Source organism: Tetrao urogallus, assembly GCF_951394365.1.
Source record: "Tetrao urogallus genome assembly, chromosome: 3".
In the NCBI taxonomy this organism is placed as follows: Eukaryota; Metazoa; Chordata; class Aves; order Galliformes; family Phasianidae; genus Tetrao; species Tetrao urogallus.
In genome coordinates, this window is record NC_136815.1 from 22,661,489 (window position 1) to 22,677,094 (window position 15,606).

At 39.8% G+C, this 15,606-nt stretch overlaps 1 protein-coding gene across 1 annotated transcript in view; it reads left to right on the forward strand.

Moving 5' to 3' along the window:
• Positions 1-1,109: 1,109 nt before the first annotated feature.
• Positions 1,110-15,606, forward strand: part of RAD54B (RAD54 homolog B) — a gene marked incomplete at both ends in the record, with an annotated part of 58,603 nt that continues 44,106 nt past the window's right edge. The window contains 2 exons of the mRNA XM_079533956.1: positions 1,110-1,247; positions 1,954-2,128. Of these exons, the coding sequence (XP_079390082.1) occupies positions 1,110-1,247; positions 1,954-2,128 (313 nt within the window). The remainder of the gene's footprint in view (positions 1,248-1,953; positions 2,129-15,606) is intronic.

Consider the following 15,606-nt stretch of genomic DNA (forward strand, 5'->3'; position numbering starts at 1 on the left):
GTAGTACCATCAGCTGTATCTAACGTCTGCAAAGTGTTTCAGTAGTACTGTGTTGCTGGTTTTGTGTAAATATTGGAAACAAAGGTTGCTGTGCCCTGGTACGCCACTGGAGTGCACAGCAGTGTAAAAATTGAAGTGCAGGAACTCAGTGCCTCTTGGAATGAGATGCAAATGTGCTTTCAGGGGGATAGAGGTATTTGTGTCTGCGATTGCTTTAATGGTGTATTCTTACCTGATAATTAGAGGTGGGAGGGAATCAATTAAAATGATGTATGAATGCAGAATTAAACCAAAGTATGTTCCGTTAATTGCTGTTCCATTGTTTCTTTCATTTGAGCTTCTGGGTCACTCCATTGGATTTCTTTTTTGTCGTTGTTGTTTCTACTAATTTAAGTATTAAGATTATAACATTTCATTGCAGTGGTTGCAAGCATCCTTTGCCATGTTAATTTTGGTGTGTGTTTAGTTTTGTCTGAGCTTGGCTAGAGGAATAATGGCCTTGCATTTTGAGGGAAAACCTACAGTACGTTCCTTTCACTCTTCAGTTGAATGTAATATGGAGGGAGAATCTCAACTGAATTCTAATCTTTTACTGTGTGTCAGAATTACAAATATCACTGATCGTTTAATGCAAAATGTTGCTCCCAGACAGGAACTGGAAATTCAGCATTCATTGTTTTACTAATATTAGGTTTTTTAAAATTATGTTTTAAGCGTTTGGAGTAGTGGATTCTTTTATATCAATCGATGTTAAGAACAATTTGAAAATTTGATAAAAAGCCCTACATCGATCATCCCCAGAGCATATCTTGCTCTTGAGAACTGCATTACTTGCTCTCCAAATGAAAAAAGAAGCTGCAGAAATTGCAGTAGTCTTTCTTAGTACTTAAAATGTTGCAGTTCTTCTACTTTCTCGTAAGTTGTTATGCTTGTGAATAAAAAAAGTCATTTGAAAATATTTCACATAAGTTGCTTTGTTTGTTTGTTTGTTTGTTTGTGTTAAAAGACTACTTGTATTTTTCATTATGGCTGTATTTCCACATCTGAAGCCTTTTCTGACTGTGTTTTTGTAACCTGCTTTCTTCCCTCCAGAGTGGTACAAACAAAATATGAGGCGATCAGCAGCTCCAAGTCAAGTGTTAGGAAATGTAGCCAAAAAGCCAAGGTTTATACCACCAGGAAAAAGTAATGCAGTTTGTCCCAAGGTTGAAAATGAGGAAACGGACCAAGACATGAAATTAAAGGAGGTAAAAATGAAGAATGTGCTAAAAATTACATTTGTTTCTGCAGTATTGTTAATAAAAGGTAGCATCTGGGCTTACAGCATGCAGTCCCGGTTAAGATCATCAGTACTTTTAGGCTTTGATAACTTTGCTCTTACTAAATTTGATCTTGCATCTTGGGTAGGTTTTTTTTTCACTCTGTGAAGTGCACACAGGAAAATATTTTTGAAATGAATAATGGGAATCAGTACTGAGCCCAAATTCTTAATGCACCTGAGGTGTATTGGCCTGGACTTTGTTGAGTTCAATGGTTTGTGATGCTTTGGCAAAAGCAGATTCCAAAATAAGGCATTTAATAATTAAATGCTAATACATTCAGTCACAGTTTTGCTGTAAGAAATTTTCTCTGAAATTTATAGTATTGACCAAAAAAAGCTCCAGAATTTTTATTAATTTTATCTTTGGAAACTTATTAAATGCAGCTCAAAATCTATCTGCATGGATGGTGTTTGGTTTTGTGATCATGCACTTAATGTTCTGAAAATGGGAGTGTATATATTTGTGTGTATATATATATATATATATATATATATTTGAATGTATATATCAGCGTAGATAGACACGTAATCCTCATTATCAAACTACTGAAATCTCTTCTTGTTGCTCTCTTTTCTATTTCATTTCAACTGCCTGAAGGAAATGCTATCCTGAACTTCTTTCTCTTTTGCAGATAGGTGAAAAACATGGAAGTGTTTCACTGTTTTCTGAAATGTTCAGCGAGAATCAGAATGAAAATTTTACACAGTCTGTTGAGTCATCTGGAAAAATAAAGTCTGCAAAAGCATGGAACAGCACTAGTAAGTGCAGCAAGTTGGAAATGAAAACACACAGTGCACCCAAAGCTGGTAAGATGCACTTTCCTACTTAGTGCTGTGAGTTGTGTGAGAATTTAAAAGCTCGTGTCTGGTATGCTGCTTTCTAAACTTTTATGAAATACTTGTGTCTTGTGCAATGGGAGCATTATTTGTTGTTCTGCTGGGCAGAGTGTAACAGCAACAAGCATTAAGCAATTCTCTTAAATGAAGAAGGAAAAAAAGCTGATATTTTACAAGCCAATTAATTGCTAGTGCTGCTATTCAGGTATGTCTTCTATAAGCGTACTTATAGTCAAGTTGCTCTGAGAGTAATATCATAAAAAGAGTTGGGATTCCCTAATTTTTAGAAGAGTATCGCAGTCTGGATATTCTGTTGGCCTCATGCAGAGAATACAAATGATACTGAATGGATTCACACTTTTCAGAATCCATGAGGGCTTCTTCAGTGTAAGATCTGATCTGATGACAGTGTCTCTGGTGGCCGTTCAGGTTCAAGCATGTGTTATTAACTCATGTAACTAGGACAGGCTGTGCTCACTCATGTGTACCATTCATTAATTTTTTAACCCTGGTAATGAATGTTCCTCTCAAAAGCTAGGTAGTAAGCACTGCAAAGTTGGTGAAGTGTCTGAAATGTAAAAATGCACTTTGATGGACTTGGTTGACTCCACGGAATTGAATATATTCTTTTTCTACTCTTCATGTGCCGTGATCACGGATGTGCATGAATGCGGGTGTGCTGGCTCTGCTGCCAAATGCATATGAGAAGCATTGCACTTTACCTGAAGTACTTGCCTTGATGGATAAAAATCATTCCCCTTGGAGCCAACTCACGCATCTTAACATCTATCTTGCTGTTAATTCACTGTTTTCTCTTCATAATTAATTACTTTGATAATTACGATAGTTCTACACAATCCTTTCCCTCCCTCCCTTGAACTGCCCTCTGTCTCCCTGGGCATGTGAACCACAAAGGCCTCAGTCATGTTGCTGGTTCTCAGACCTGCACTCATGTAAATTACACACTACAGATCCCTCCAGTACATGGCCTTAGACACCTGGCTGCTGTATCTCCTGGTCTGCCAGCTACCTTGTTCACAACAGATGCATACAAATCAACATGACAGTCTGCTACCTAGTCCAAACTTAGCAGTGGCCAGCCAACCAGTAGTCACTCCCCTCAGATATCCTGCTCTTTCCAGGAAAGCCATTTGTACTTTCTGGTCCCTCCAGTAGCCACCTTGCAGACCCTCTGGTTTCTTCATAATCTGGCCCAGATTCATGGCTGCTCCAAAACCTGACACCCAAACCTCATCTCCTATTTGTCAGCTAGTCCCCTTTGATGTTTGCTAGTGATCACACACTGGCATAACCAGGCAATATACATGGGTTTGCCAGTTGTTGGCACTTCAGATCAGAGGGGCCTAAGCACCTGTGTGTGGTCCAGCCCCTGTTTCTAGCATGCACGACTCCATGTGCATTTATGCACACATAATAAGAGTCCCTTCACCCAGGAAATATACTGAAATGTAGTTTCATAAGATGAGACAGCTTGTGGTGATAGGGTGCAGAGCACGGGTGGACACCTGTTTAAAGCTGGCTTCTTTTTCCTTTTTTCCACACTTGCTTCTTCCTGAACCACCTTCATCCTTCCTTTTGGCCTATCTTGTTTTTTTCCTCCTAAAAATCTCATTATAATGTCTTGTGCAATCCCATTATGCTCTTTCTAACATTTTGTAAGTTCCATACCCAAGTAGGCAACAACTTTGTTGACTCCAGTTGACTCTTCTCGTTGGATTTAATCCTCAGAAAATGATGTTGATTGGTCACATGTGATAGCCCTGAGGAGATGCTGCCATAATTACGTTGCGTGACTCAGAGTGCTCTGTTTTGCAGAGCCAATGTGGGAAGATTTACCAGTCTTGTATGTCTTAAGCTTCTCTGGTTCTATGGGTTTTGTGTTTATCTGCAGTGTGCTGTAACTTCCAACTCTTCCTATGATGCTCATGCTCACAGAAAATTTTCAGTGTGTGTATAACAGGTTCTTTGAGTGATCCTGCTTCCCTGTAGATACATCTGCAAAAATTTGTCTGCTGATTCTAACAGCGCACTTGAAGGATAATCAATGGATTTATTTCCAAAATAATCTTCCTGTGGCCTCAAGCGGGGAAATCTGTCATCTTCCCAACAAAAAAAAAAAAGGTTAAGTGGAAAAGGTATTAAATGCTTTTTCAGTATCGTGTATTCCAGGTACAGCTGGTAGGGGTGTCTGCAATTACCTGAGTAAAAGGAACAGTTGTGTGACTGAGCGACCTGTTTCTGTTGCACTGCTTGAGTAACCAAACAAATCATTTTGTGCCAGAGCCTTTTGATGTCTGTAGAATGGGGCTAATCCTGTAATTCTTTGTAAAGCACAAGGGGAAAAAAAAAAAAAAAAAAAAAAAGGAAAAAAAAGAAAAGGGCTATCACAAGTAAGCATTGGTTATGGCCATCAGACTCACTGCTGGTATAAATGCTGCACTGTGGAAACAGTCTTGCATTGTGGCTTCATTAAATCTTAAACAGTTTCTTAATATCATAGATTCTCCAAGACAGCTTCTGCCACTTATGTTACTTTTATCTGCTATTCATTACAGCTGATATTGCCATTCTGTAGACTGTGTAAAAACTATAACCTCTTTCGTAGTGTGAAACTAAATTGTTTTGACAAAACTGAAATTCAAAAGTAATGGAAACCAGTTGTGAAAGCCAGAGTTGGTATTTGTTTATTATTACTATTGTAATGGAATTATATCTTCAGTCAAAAAAGACTTCTCTCTTAAAGGGGCATTAAGATAATTTCAAGATTTAAAGAGCCTGTGTATGCATTATTTTGGTTTACTGCCTGAATAGTGTTTTACACAGATAATAAGCTGTTTGTTAACTTTATATCACACTGAAAGCTGCAGTGTTTGGGTTTCCAGTACAGCAGTGGAACGTGTAAATGAATACTCCATCTTCCACTGAAATTCTTCTGAAACACCTGCGGACAGCTGGACAACTGTACTGTTCATTGCTCATTTCTGTTCACCCAGCCCTGAAAATGCAGCACATTCTTTCAGTGAAACTTATCCGACACACCGTGTCAGTATCCTGGTATTGGTTAGATAACATCCATTTAAATTATAGCATATCTGGCTTAAAAAAATTTGCTTTTTCAGGCTTTTTCTCTTCTATCCTAATATCACGATAATGAAAAGAAATCTAAACGTCTATCAGATGAGATAAAAGCTTCTAAAGAGGTTTTAATAAAACGGTGTCAGCTTTTGTAGAGTGAAACCTGCCTATGCGTTGTAATTTCAAGAAAGTTTTTAAATAGAATCATAGAATCACCAAGGTTGGAAGAGACCTCCAAGATCATCCAGTCCAACCATCCACCTATCACCAATAATTCCCACTATCCCATGTCCCTCAGTACAACATCTGAACATTTCTTGAACACCTCCATGGACAGTGACTCTGCTCTGTCCCTAGGCAGCCCATTCCAGCACCTGACCACTCCTTTGGAGAAGAAATGATTCCAAATATCCAGCCTGAACCTCTCCTGGCACAACTTGAGGCCATTTTAGTGGTATCAGGGTTTGGATTTTAAGATATTTCAGATGCGTGGTTATAGAAACATAGTGTTCGACAAGCAGCTAACCATGCTTATGATGAGTTCTGAATACTGAAAAATGATTCTTCTTTGTAAATATCAATGTAAGAAAATAAACTTTACTACAGTTTTATGAATCATTATTTTTTTTTCTCTCCCATGAGGCAAACTGTGGGAATCACTTTGGTACCTTTTTTTGTTTTTTTTTTTGGTATTCAGAATATATGACTATTTGACACTGCCAACAGATGTGGTGGGAGAAGGCAATTTATTACTCTCATATGCCTACAAAGAATTCAGTTGGATAAGTCTGTATGCTCTTTAAAAATGAAGATTATTTTACCATTCCAAAAGTATATCCCAGAAATTGAAAATTATACATCTGGAATTATTGTGGCTCTTAAAATTCCTTGGCTTCTACTTGTCCTCGTTACTTTCTGAGGTCCTGTAAGCAATTACAAGACAAATAGTTTGTGATTGAACTATCCACAGACAGACAAATCTCTGAACTCTACTGAACTCCCCTCAGTATTCTGGATTAAATTTTTTGACTTTATTTTAGCAGATATCAGTGCGCATATACTGCTAGTAAGGGGCAGTGGCCACAACTGAGGTTCTCACCTGCACTACCTTGTTCAATGCAACACTTTATGTATATGCATCTGTATTTATATATGTAATGAATCAAATTTATGCTTTTTATCAGTTTTCAGTTTACTTTCTGTTGGACTTCTTAATCTAGGAGAATGCTGTCTTGTTTTCCCTCTGACTTTGCTATATCACGTGTGGAGACAAATAGCTCTTTCACCTGTGTGCTTGGACGTGACATTCAAGTTGCACTGAGAATCCATTGTTTGGGCCTGATGTAGGTGAACTGAAAAGCTGCATAAGGAGTCTGTCTCTCTGTTACAACCCACCTCTTGTTCCGTTTTTGTCTGAGGAGTACCTTGTCTTTCATCCACCTCTAACATCTGTTAATGCTCCTTCTAAGAGAAATTTTGTCAGAAGTCATATTCAGGTATTACCTTTGAACTAACAATGCAGACAGATTGTATCTGTATTTCAGAACAAGATTAAAACATTCGCTCTACGATGACAGAATGTTCTTGAATATTTTTCATGCTTATAGTATTCACTGTATTTATTATTTACATACAGTTTTGGATACATTTTTCAACTGCCCTGGAATATTAATGTCTACTGAGTATGTCGGCCTATAATGTTAAAACTCCTTCCTCATTTAAGTGAATTTTATTTTCATAATAGGATTGTTTGTCTCCATCAGCATTTTAAAACATTGTAACTTAATTGTAATTTCTATTGCTTCCTTCATTTCCATTATTGCACTTTACAGATTGAACTGGAAAAGATATTCCAGTCGGGTATTTTTACCATCTGTCTATGTCAGTGGTGGAGCTGCATGTATAGCTTCAGTGCAGTGGGCCCCTCAAATGTTTTTATAAACAGTTGGTAAAGGAGTTAACTCTTTGGGTAAAAGACACTGCATAAACATCTCTTAATGACAACTAACCATACCTTAGTACAGCTAAGGTATTAGTGGATGCCTCAGTTGAAATAATTCATCACCACGTTGCTCTTGTTAGATTTTATGTTTTTAAATTTTGTTATCATCTTGTATTCAAAATGATATAATTTTGCCAGTTCTCCATTATATAAAATAAACTGCTTCTCCCCGCAGGGTGATAGACAGAGTGGTCTGTAGTAGTGAAGAGGCCAGCTCTTGCTAAATTCAAGGTAGTTTCTGTTCTGCATAGGTGTCACCTGTACCTGGGGATTGATTAAGAAAATTAGATTGATGCTAAGTTAAGTTTATAGGAGAGGAAATTGTTTGTATCTCTTGATGTGATGCTGTTCCAGAAGCGTTCATTTACGCATCAGCCATGGTAGGGATTCATACAAACTGTTAGCAGTTTGGCCCATGCCTCACTATTCAGCAATCAACGTTTTGCAGGCAGGCTTTTTGCTGAGGATTCTGTGGTTTACTTCTAGATGATTTGTGTTTTCTGGGCTGCAGTGTTGGACCTGTGGCATCTCCTCATGGTGACACATTTTGCTTGCTGTTCTTTGTTGTGATGTGAGATAACGTCCTCTACTCTGCTGTGAGCATCTGAACTTCTTTGGCACTTCCCCAGTCAATTCTGTATGCTCGGGGCTCCCCAGAGGAAGAACCCTTTGCTATGGTCATGCAGTGCTTTCAGTTACACATTCAGATGGTATGGCAGCAAAGCAGGAAGCATTGTTTTAGCCAAACAACCTTCCTACTGTAATCTTAGTATTCAAAATTCCTAGAATTGAAGAAAAAGGAAAAAAAAAACCTTGAGATATTCTCCACTCTTGTATCCTGGGCTGGCATTATAGAACTGGAATATCCTGAGTTGGAAGAGACCCGTAAGGACCAAGAAGGAAGTTCCCAAAGCTCTGAGAGCACAAGTAACACACCTGGTGACACCACCTCCGTCTACTCAAGATCAGAATATTCCCACAAGCTATAAAGTAGGTTCTGTGCCTGTTTAGTTACCGCAAACAGCTCTGAATAAAACTGGTGTAGCCCTTGCTTGTTTTCATGACTCTTCAGTGTATCCCTCCCCCCTTGCTATCCTACATTCCTCACCTGCTTTATGGTAGTGGCCAGAACAGTACCCTGTATTTAAGGGCTTCTGTTTCTGTGCTGAGAAGCACGAAACGCAGCAGCCACGACTTCCCTCACTTCTTCAGTTTTAAAGTCTTCAGGGGAAAAACCATTACTGAACTGTAGCCGTAATCAAATAACTTACGTCTCACTACCATAGACTGAACATGAGGAAAACAGTATGATGTGCTGATGTGATACACTGGCCTGGTGAAGAAGCTCTCCTCCGTAACCAGTGTCACTTATCTCAACTTCGGACTGTCCAGCAGTCAAGCAGTAAGATGCGCTGCGGTTGCAGAGGTAAACTACCATGTGTGAGAGGGATGGAAGGAAACTACGCCAGTTCCACCTCCAGAAGCAACGTATCATATAGCATTCAGCAAGTGCAAAGCTGCTTTCCTGGACGGGGCAGCCATGTGCAATGCAGTATAATGGGTGCTGTAAAACAAATCCAGACTTGCGCAATTCTCGTGTGATCTTTCCACAGTTAGCATGACATAATTTATAACTTGATATGATCGTATCTAGCTGCCATGAGAATAACTAGGCTTTATGTAATGATAGATGACATAACCAGGATATTCACACATTTGTGAAAACGGCAGTGAATTGACAGTGAAGTATACTTTTCTTGTGTCCTAGTTACGTGTGCTCTGATGTATGCCTTTGAATCAGTGGAGATAATGGGGGAGAGAAGAAGGATACTAGAAATTGGAAGGGTATTGGATGGTCACAAAATAAAGACCATCAGGGTTTTATGAGATAGATGATATCAATTTCCAAACAGTTGGGTTAACGTGAAAGCATTTCAGTAACAACTTGCCTATTAAACTGAACAGCATTAGCTTTTTTGAGACAAAAATTGCTTGTTTCTTTGTTTTTGAATAGTGATAGGTACACTATTGAAGAGAGCTGTGCCACATGTAGGCATCCAACCATCTTTTATTCATTTTTCCCTTTTTTTTTTCAATGTGTTAAGTTACTGAAAATCAAAAAATTTGTAAACAAGGAAAAAAAAAAAGACCTAAGTTCTCTCTCTTTTTTTTTTTTTTAATACGGAAATCTCACAAAGATAAAGGGAGCTCACTTTTCCAGGGTGGGAATGAGCCTTGAAAATGAACTTACTATGCCAATGTATTTATTATTATTTGGCTCCATGGGAATTGCATGCAAATATATGAAATATGTAGAAAAAACATTGATCTAGTACTCTAACTTTTGAAAGAAGGAACTTAAGAGATACTCTGCCTAGAGACTATTTTTAAGAGTTTGGATTTAGCAGTAAAGATTCTATCAGTTTCTCTATTCATTCTGAGGAAAGCTGTCCATGTGATTTCTTCTTAATTTCTTGTTTATCGAAATTTATTATCAAGCCTTTTTGTGTGTAAGGAGTGAAGATGGGCAAAAGAAGAAATTCATGGCTGTCCTGAATTTCTTAGATCTTTTTCATTTCTACTCTCACCTTTTAGAAAGTCTGTTTCTCCCCAGCACCCTCCTGCCCCCATTAGATAAGATACAAATTTGGATTTAAAGGAAGATGGGAGAGAGTGTAGGTATCAGATGAAAGGACAAATGCCTCATTCAATTGAAACGGAAGGTGTTTTTGAGCTATAATGAGTATTATTACAGACTTTGCCTGGATTCCTTCATATCCTTCTGTAGCTGTGCTCATTGTCTGGATGCCTTTGTTGCTATGCCAGCATGACCAGAGTTCGATCCCAGCTTTTGGCTTTGGGCCTTAAGTCTCCCCCTGAAATAGAAGCATTATCGCAAAATGACTTTCCTAAAATCAACATGGTGGTGGTTAGACAATTCTCTCTAGGTCCTCAAAACTGCCACTTCGAGCAAATAAGAAGAATAGAGAAAGCTGCTCCTATGTCGAATGCTGGGAATAGTGAGTAGAGAAGTATTCTGAGGTTAGTATTTTGAAGAATAATCTCTAAAAGACGGAAGAAATGCAGCAACTTGGCTTCTCTAGAGTCTATCTTGCAAATGGGAATTTAAGAACTTAAGCAAAATGTCCTAAAAAAAAAAAATTATACTTCCAAACCTTTCTGTATTTCTTTGCTGCTTGTTTCTGGTCAGTCATAAAAAAGCTTGCTGAAAAGGAGAAAATGCAAGTGTGTATTAGCAACCGGAGGCATTTCTGAACTTGTGAAGAATGATGCTGTTCCTTTTTCTTACTTACACAGTGAATAACTTACTTATGGTGCTATATGGTAGCTACATAGTCACTTCATTATAATATGTAGTCCTGTAACTTTAGGTTAAACTTCCTTTGAAGGATGGTTACAGATCTGAATGTGTGGGCTCAGACTGAGATGAATTCTTTAAAATTTGGCTTGGAGAAGGCTGGTGTAACTGTCTCATCTGAGTATTTCCCATTTCATGGGGCAACACCTGGCATCAGCAGAGAGAATGGAAGTGCAGTTAGCTTTTACGCTTGGAATTTTATGTGATGTGAAAGTTCTGGAGTAGCCCATACATAATTCAGACTAATTTCATGAGAGCAATATAAAGGTGACTACTTTGTCAACTGCTGGGTTTTCAGGACTTGTCCTGTGATGCATGTACCTGGGAGCTGCAAGAACTGCTAGATGCTAGGAGTTGATACGTGGTAGACGGTGATGACAAGGATAGAAATATATAAATAGCAGAAAAAAGACTTAAAGCTTCCCTTTGTTCTTCCCTTCCAACCTTGCCCTGCATCTCCCAAATGGAGGGCAGAGGTTTAGAGATATTTAGAAATATTATTGCAAGGAGAAGGAAAAAGGGAGATCCTGGGACTTCTGGTACAGCCAGGGTAGGGACAAGTAAGGGTGAAGTTGATGGTGAAAATGTTGTGAAAATTGATAAAGACAATAATAAAATTGCTTGAAATTAGCTCTGTTAGCTCTGATAGCTCTGTTAGCTATCTGAAACAAAATTTGATTGTTCTAAAAATAATTCAAGAAACTCCGGAGAGAGTCTGTTTAAGCACAGTAAGTTCCAGGTGAAGTCTTCTTGCATTTTTTAGCTCTCAAAACTTTGTCATTCTTAACTCTCCATAATGAATAACGCCTGCAAGTCTTAATTTTGGTGCTTATCCATGAAACAGCTGTCACAATGGGAGACCTTTGGAGCTGAAAACTTTCTCACCCACTCTTTGCTGCAGCACACTCTTAAGACCGATGGAATGACTTGGCACAATCTTGCTGTCAGGTCAGTAAAGAAGACTGTAGGATGACCTAATGGAACTTCTGCAGCCCTTAATACCCACAGACACTCTCAAGTCATCTTATGCAGCTGCCAAGTTCATTTGCACAAGTGAGCAACTGCCTCGATGCTTGCCAAATATTTTTGCTGCCAGTATACCCCAGTATATTCAGTGATGTGTAACACAACCCTTCTTAGCTGCAGAATCCTCTTAGAGTTTCTAATAAGCACAGGGGTATCAGAGTTTCACTTCGGCTTCGGATCCAGTCTTGCAATCGTTCTCTTGTTTTTAAGATTCTTGGGCTTCTGGGTAACTACAAATGCCAAACCCAGTCTTTCCAGAGCTAGTTTGCCTATACAGTGTTAAACAAAAATAGGCATCTTTCAGACCTACTTTGGGATTACCTCTCTGTGAGCAGAGCACCCTTAGAGAGTTCAGTAGTCATTTATCTGTTGATCTGGTATTTCTTGCTCTAAGAGGACCCTGCCTGAATGTTTTAATCCACTGTAATTCACTGCATTCAAGTCTGCTCTAAACGTCATCTTTCATGATGTTCTTTTTGTGGTCTCCTCCTTAATCATGTAATTTATTTTATTTGTCTTTTAATTGTGTACTTTATAGAGATCAGAAAGCCTGAAAATATGGAGGTATTCTCCCTCAGTTCTGTTTGGCAAAGGATCCTTTCCAAAGGATCCTTTCCCTCTCTTTTCTCACTCTGGTTTAAGAAGTTATCTTTTATAGGATTTTCTGTCTCATATACGTCTAAAGTGAAATGGGCCACTTGCTGCAATTATTGGTCATGATCCACATCTGTCACTTGGCTTCTAAAATCTGGATCCATTGAACTTTTTCAACAATTTATTTCATAGTAGTTTGGCCACTTTAATCCCTATCTACTTCTATCTGCGATTCATTCACCTCTTGATAGCTCTCCAGAAAGCACTATTTGTGTCTTTTTTTTTGTTTTTGTATTTATTCTAGACTCTCCTGCCGCAAACCCCCAAATTTATTCTACCTGTAGTTTTTAGTACTGCCAAACTATTTTAAATTCAATATTAGCAATGGGCTGTTGCTCAGTTCTTGAATAACCTAATCTCGCAGCTCCCATTTTTCATGAATTTCCAAATATGAAGATTGCATCCACTTCAAAACCAAGAATTCTAACATTAAAATTGGGAAGAATATGGTTTGTTTAAAAGAATCAAATAAAAGCCAGTGTTTTGTGAGCACTCATATCAGCACAGGGAAGGGGCAGAAACACAACAGGGCTGGAGGAAGAAAGAAATTCCACTTTTGGCAATGTCCCACATTTATGTTAAGCAAAATATTAAGCTGTATGCCTGGCAGAGAAATAAAATAAAATGATTAGTCTTTAGCTGGATCATCTCCCTGAAGTGGCTGTGTGCACTCTGTTGTGTAGTAAGTGTGCGTGTTGGTAGGCAGTCTAGGATGAAGGGTGGACTGTGGCAACTTTGCTTTTTGTTTGTAATCCCCTTCAAACTAAAACTTCGGAGCTCGAAGAAGTCTGAATGTCATGTTAATATGCAGCCCTCTCACCTTCTGTGATTTGTGATTTCTCACCCAAATACTGATGTGACCTTAGGCTGATGAGCAGAACTACCAAAAACAACAAACAGAAACCACTAAAATAACCCCCCACCACAAAAAAAAAAAAAAAAAAAAAAAAAAACAGGAAAAAAATCTTGTTTGGCAGCCAGCTTCATTTTTACAAGGGTTATTTTACACTCTTGCAGAACAGTAAGTAATTCAGACTGATTCCTTCAGGCACTTGCTCGAAAGAAAGCATTGTGGTGGTGTTTTGTGGTAATGGCATTAGTGTGGAAGGTTGGTGAGTGTTAAGCTGTCAGGTGGTGAGTAACCAAGGTCAGAGGGTTCTGTGCTTGGAGTTGCCACGCCTGGCAGCCGGGCACAAGAGGGGCTGCTGCAGCTCCTTGGGGCTGGCTCCAACCCACAGTGAGGGGGTATGTAGTTGTTCCCAGGAGGCACACAGGCACATGCATGCACTACACTACATACGTGGCCAGCTGCACAGAAAACATAGCCCTTGTACAGGCAGCAGCAGCATCAAAGGCCTCATCTTTTCCTTTCTGTGGCTGACCATGATGAAAGGATGGATCCTTCTATGACAAGTTCTAGATGCTTTCTTCTGCATTGCCTGGTTTCCCAGCTGCCTCGCCCCCACAGACACAAACGGAGTGGTCTCTGGCAGCTGCTCTGATTTATCACCTTTCCAGTAGCCAGCCCACAACCTCTCTGCTCTCTCCAGCATCTGGCCAGACTCAAAGCTACTCCTTTTTATGGCTCCCACAATTCTTACCCTATTTGCTGGCTACTCTGGCTCGGTGCTGTCAGGGATCGTGCACAGACATGTACCAAGGCAATGTGCATGGGTTCTGACCTCTGCTTGCTGGCACCCTGTGCACCTGGGTCCCTGTGTGTGACCTGTGGTCCAGCTCCAGTTCCTGGACGCACTTCCATTCACACTTGAACACACAGAGTAGGGATTCCTCTCACCCAGGAAAGTAGTTACAAATGCAGTTTAATAAGAAGTGAGGACAAACAGCAGTGACAGGCCCAGGGCATGGCTGGACTACTGTACTGAGCCACTCCTGATGTGCATCTGGGCCCCTCTTATCCCATTTCTCCAGTATTTGCTTGTGCTTCTTCCTTCCCCGAATACTTTCATCTCTCACTTTTCTTGCCCTTGGTTCTTCCTTTAAATATCCTGTACTAAGCCTTGTGCAATCCTAAAATACTCTTTCTGGCAGCTCATAATGAGTCCCATGTCCCAGTGGGCAGTCACAACCCCCCCTCCCCTGTCTGCAAGGTGATCTAGAGAGCCTCTCCCATCAGCTCTCTGTCATAGCCCCACTCCTGAGCCCTTGTGCTGTTGTGCTTCTGCAGCAGACACGGTAACTGCCAGACTAAGAGCTCTGCCCTTTTTGCTCCAGTTACTGGGGTCCCTCTGTCCAATGCTGGTTATCTGTGCTGCTCTGTGTTTGTGGGGAGGAGCCTTTAATCACACAACCTAACTGTCTTCTTTTGTCACTGAAAAGTCATGAGATTGGGGATTGCACAGCTGTTCCAGCATATGAGGGCACAGTGTGGGCTCCCTTATGACTCCTGGATTCCAACACTGCCAGCAGCCTGAAGTTCCTAAGGCATAATCCATTTTGGTTTTTATTTCTTGTACTTACAAAAGAGCAACCAAGTGCAATAAAAAAAAAACACCAACATCCAGCTCTTTACTGTAGTAAAGAGCAAAGGGAGAGGAAATAAGGAAGGATTAGGAGTTTGAAAGTACTGGTTTTCATACAGTGCTTCTAACCACACAAGTATTTTGTTTCTCAAAGTCTGCTGAAATGGGCTTCAGACTACAAAATGCTTGATTTGATGTTGGCTTGAAAGCAGTGCCAGCAAAGCAGGCCAGTCGCAAACACGAGGTGCTATGGGTGAGGTGTCAGCATTTGTTCCAAACACGCTTCTTGTTCTACCTGCTGGCTGATCTTTAGCAGCTGAAGTCTTGCCTCTGCTTTGGCTTTTCTCCCCCTTAGAGCAAGCAAGTTTATACCCAGATCTTTATTGCCTTCAGATATTTTAGACTATAATTAGGTTCCTCTTGCCCTCACCCCCCTTCCAGTCTCCCTTGTTTTCAAGGCTGAACATGTTAAGCTCAAGAGGCTGTTGCCGCTATCTCAGATTGTGTTTGTTTCCACGCTCTGGACTCTCTCAATGACGTATGTCATTTTTCAGACTTGGTTTTGGGTTTCATGAGCACCTTTTATGTGTGGGCTTCTTTTTTCTTTTCCTTTTTTCTGATTTGTTAATTTAGTTTTGACCGCAGAAATGGAAAGACCGGTGTGCGTTTTTGTGCTAAGGCTTGGCTTAAGGTGATAGAATTCTGAGCAAACACGAGAAATGCACACCCATCTCATTAAAAAGAATCAGATTTGTATCCTGAGAGAATGCCTAGAAGTATTACCATGAAAGCAGACTGTTCCTCGGTC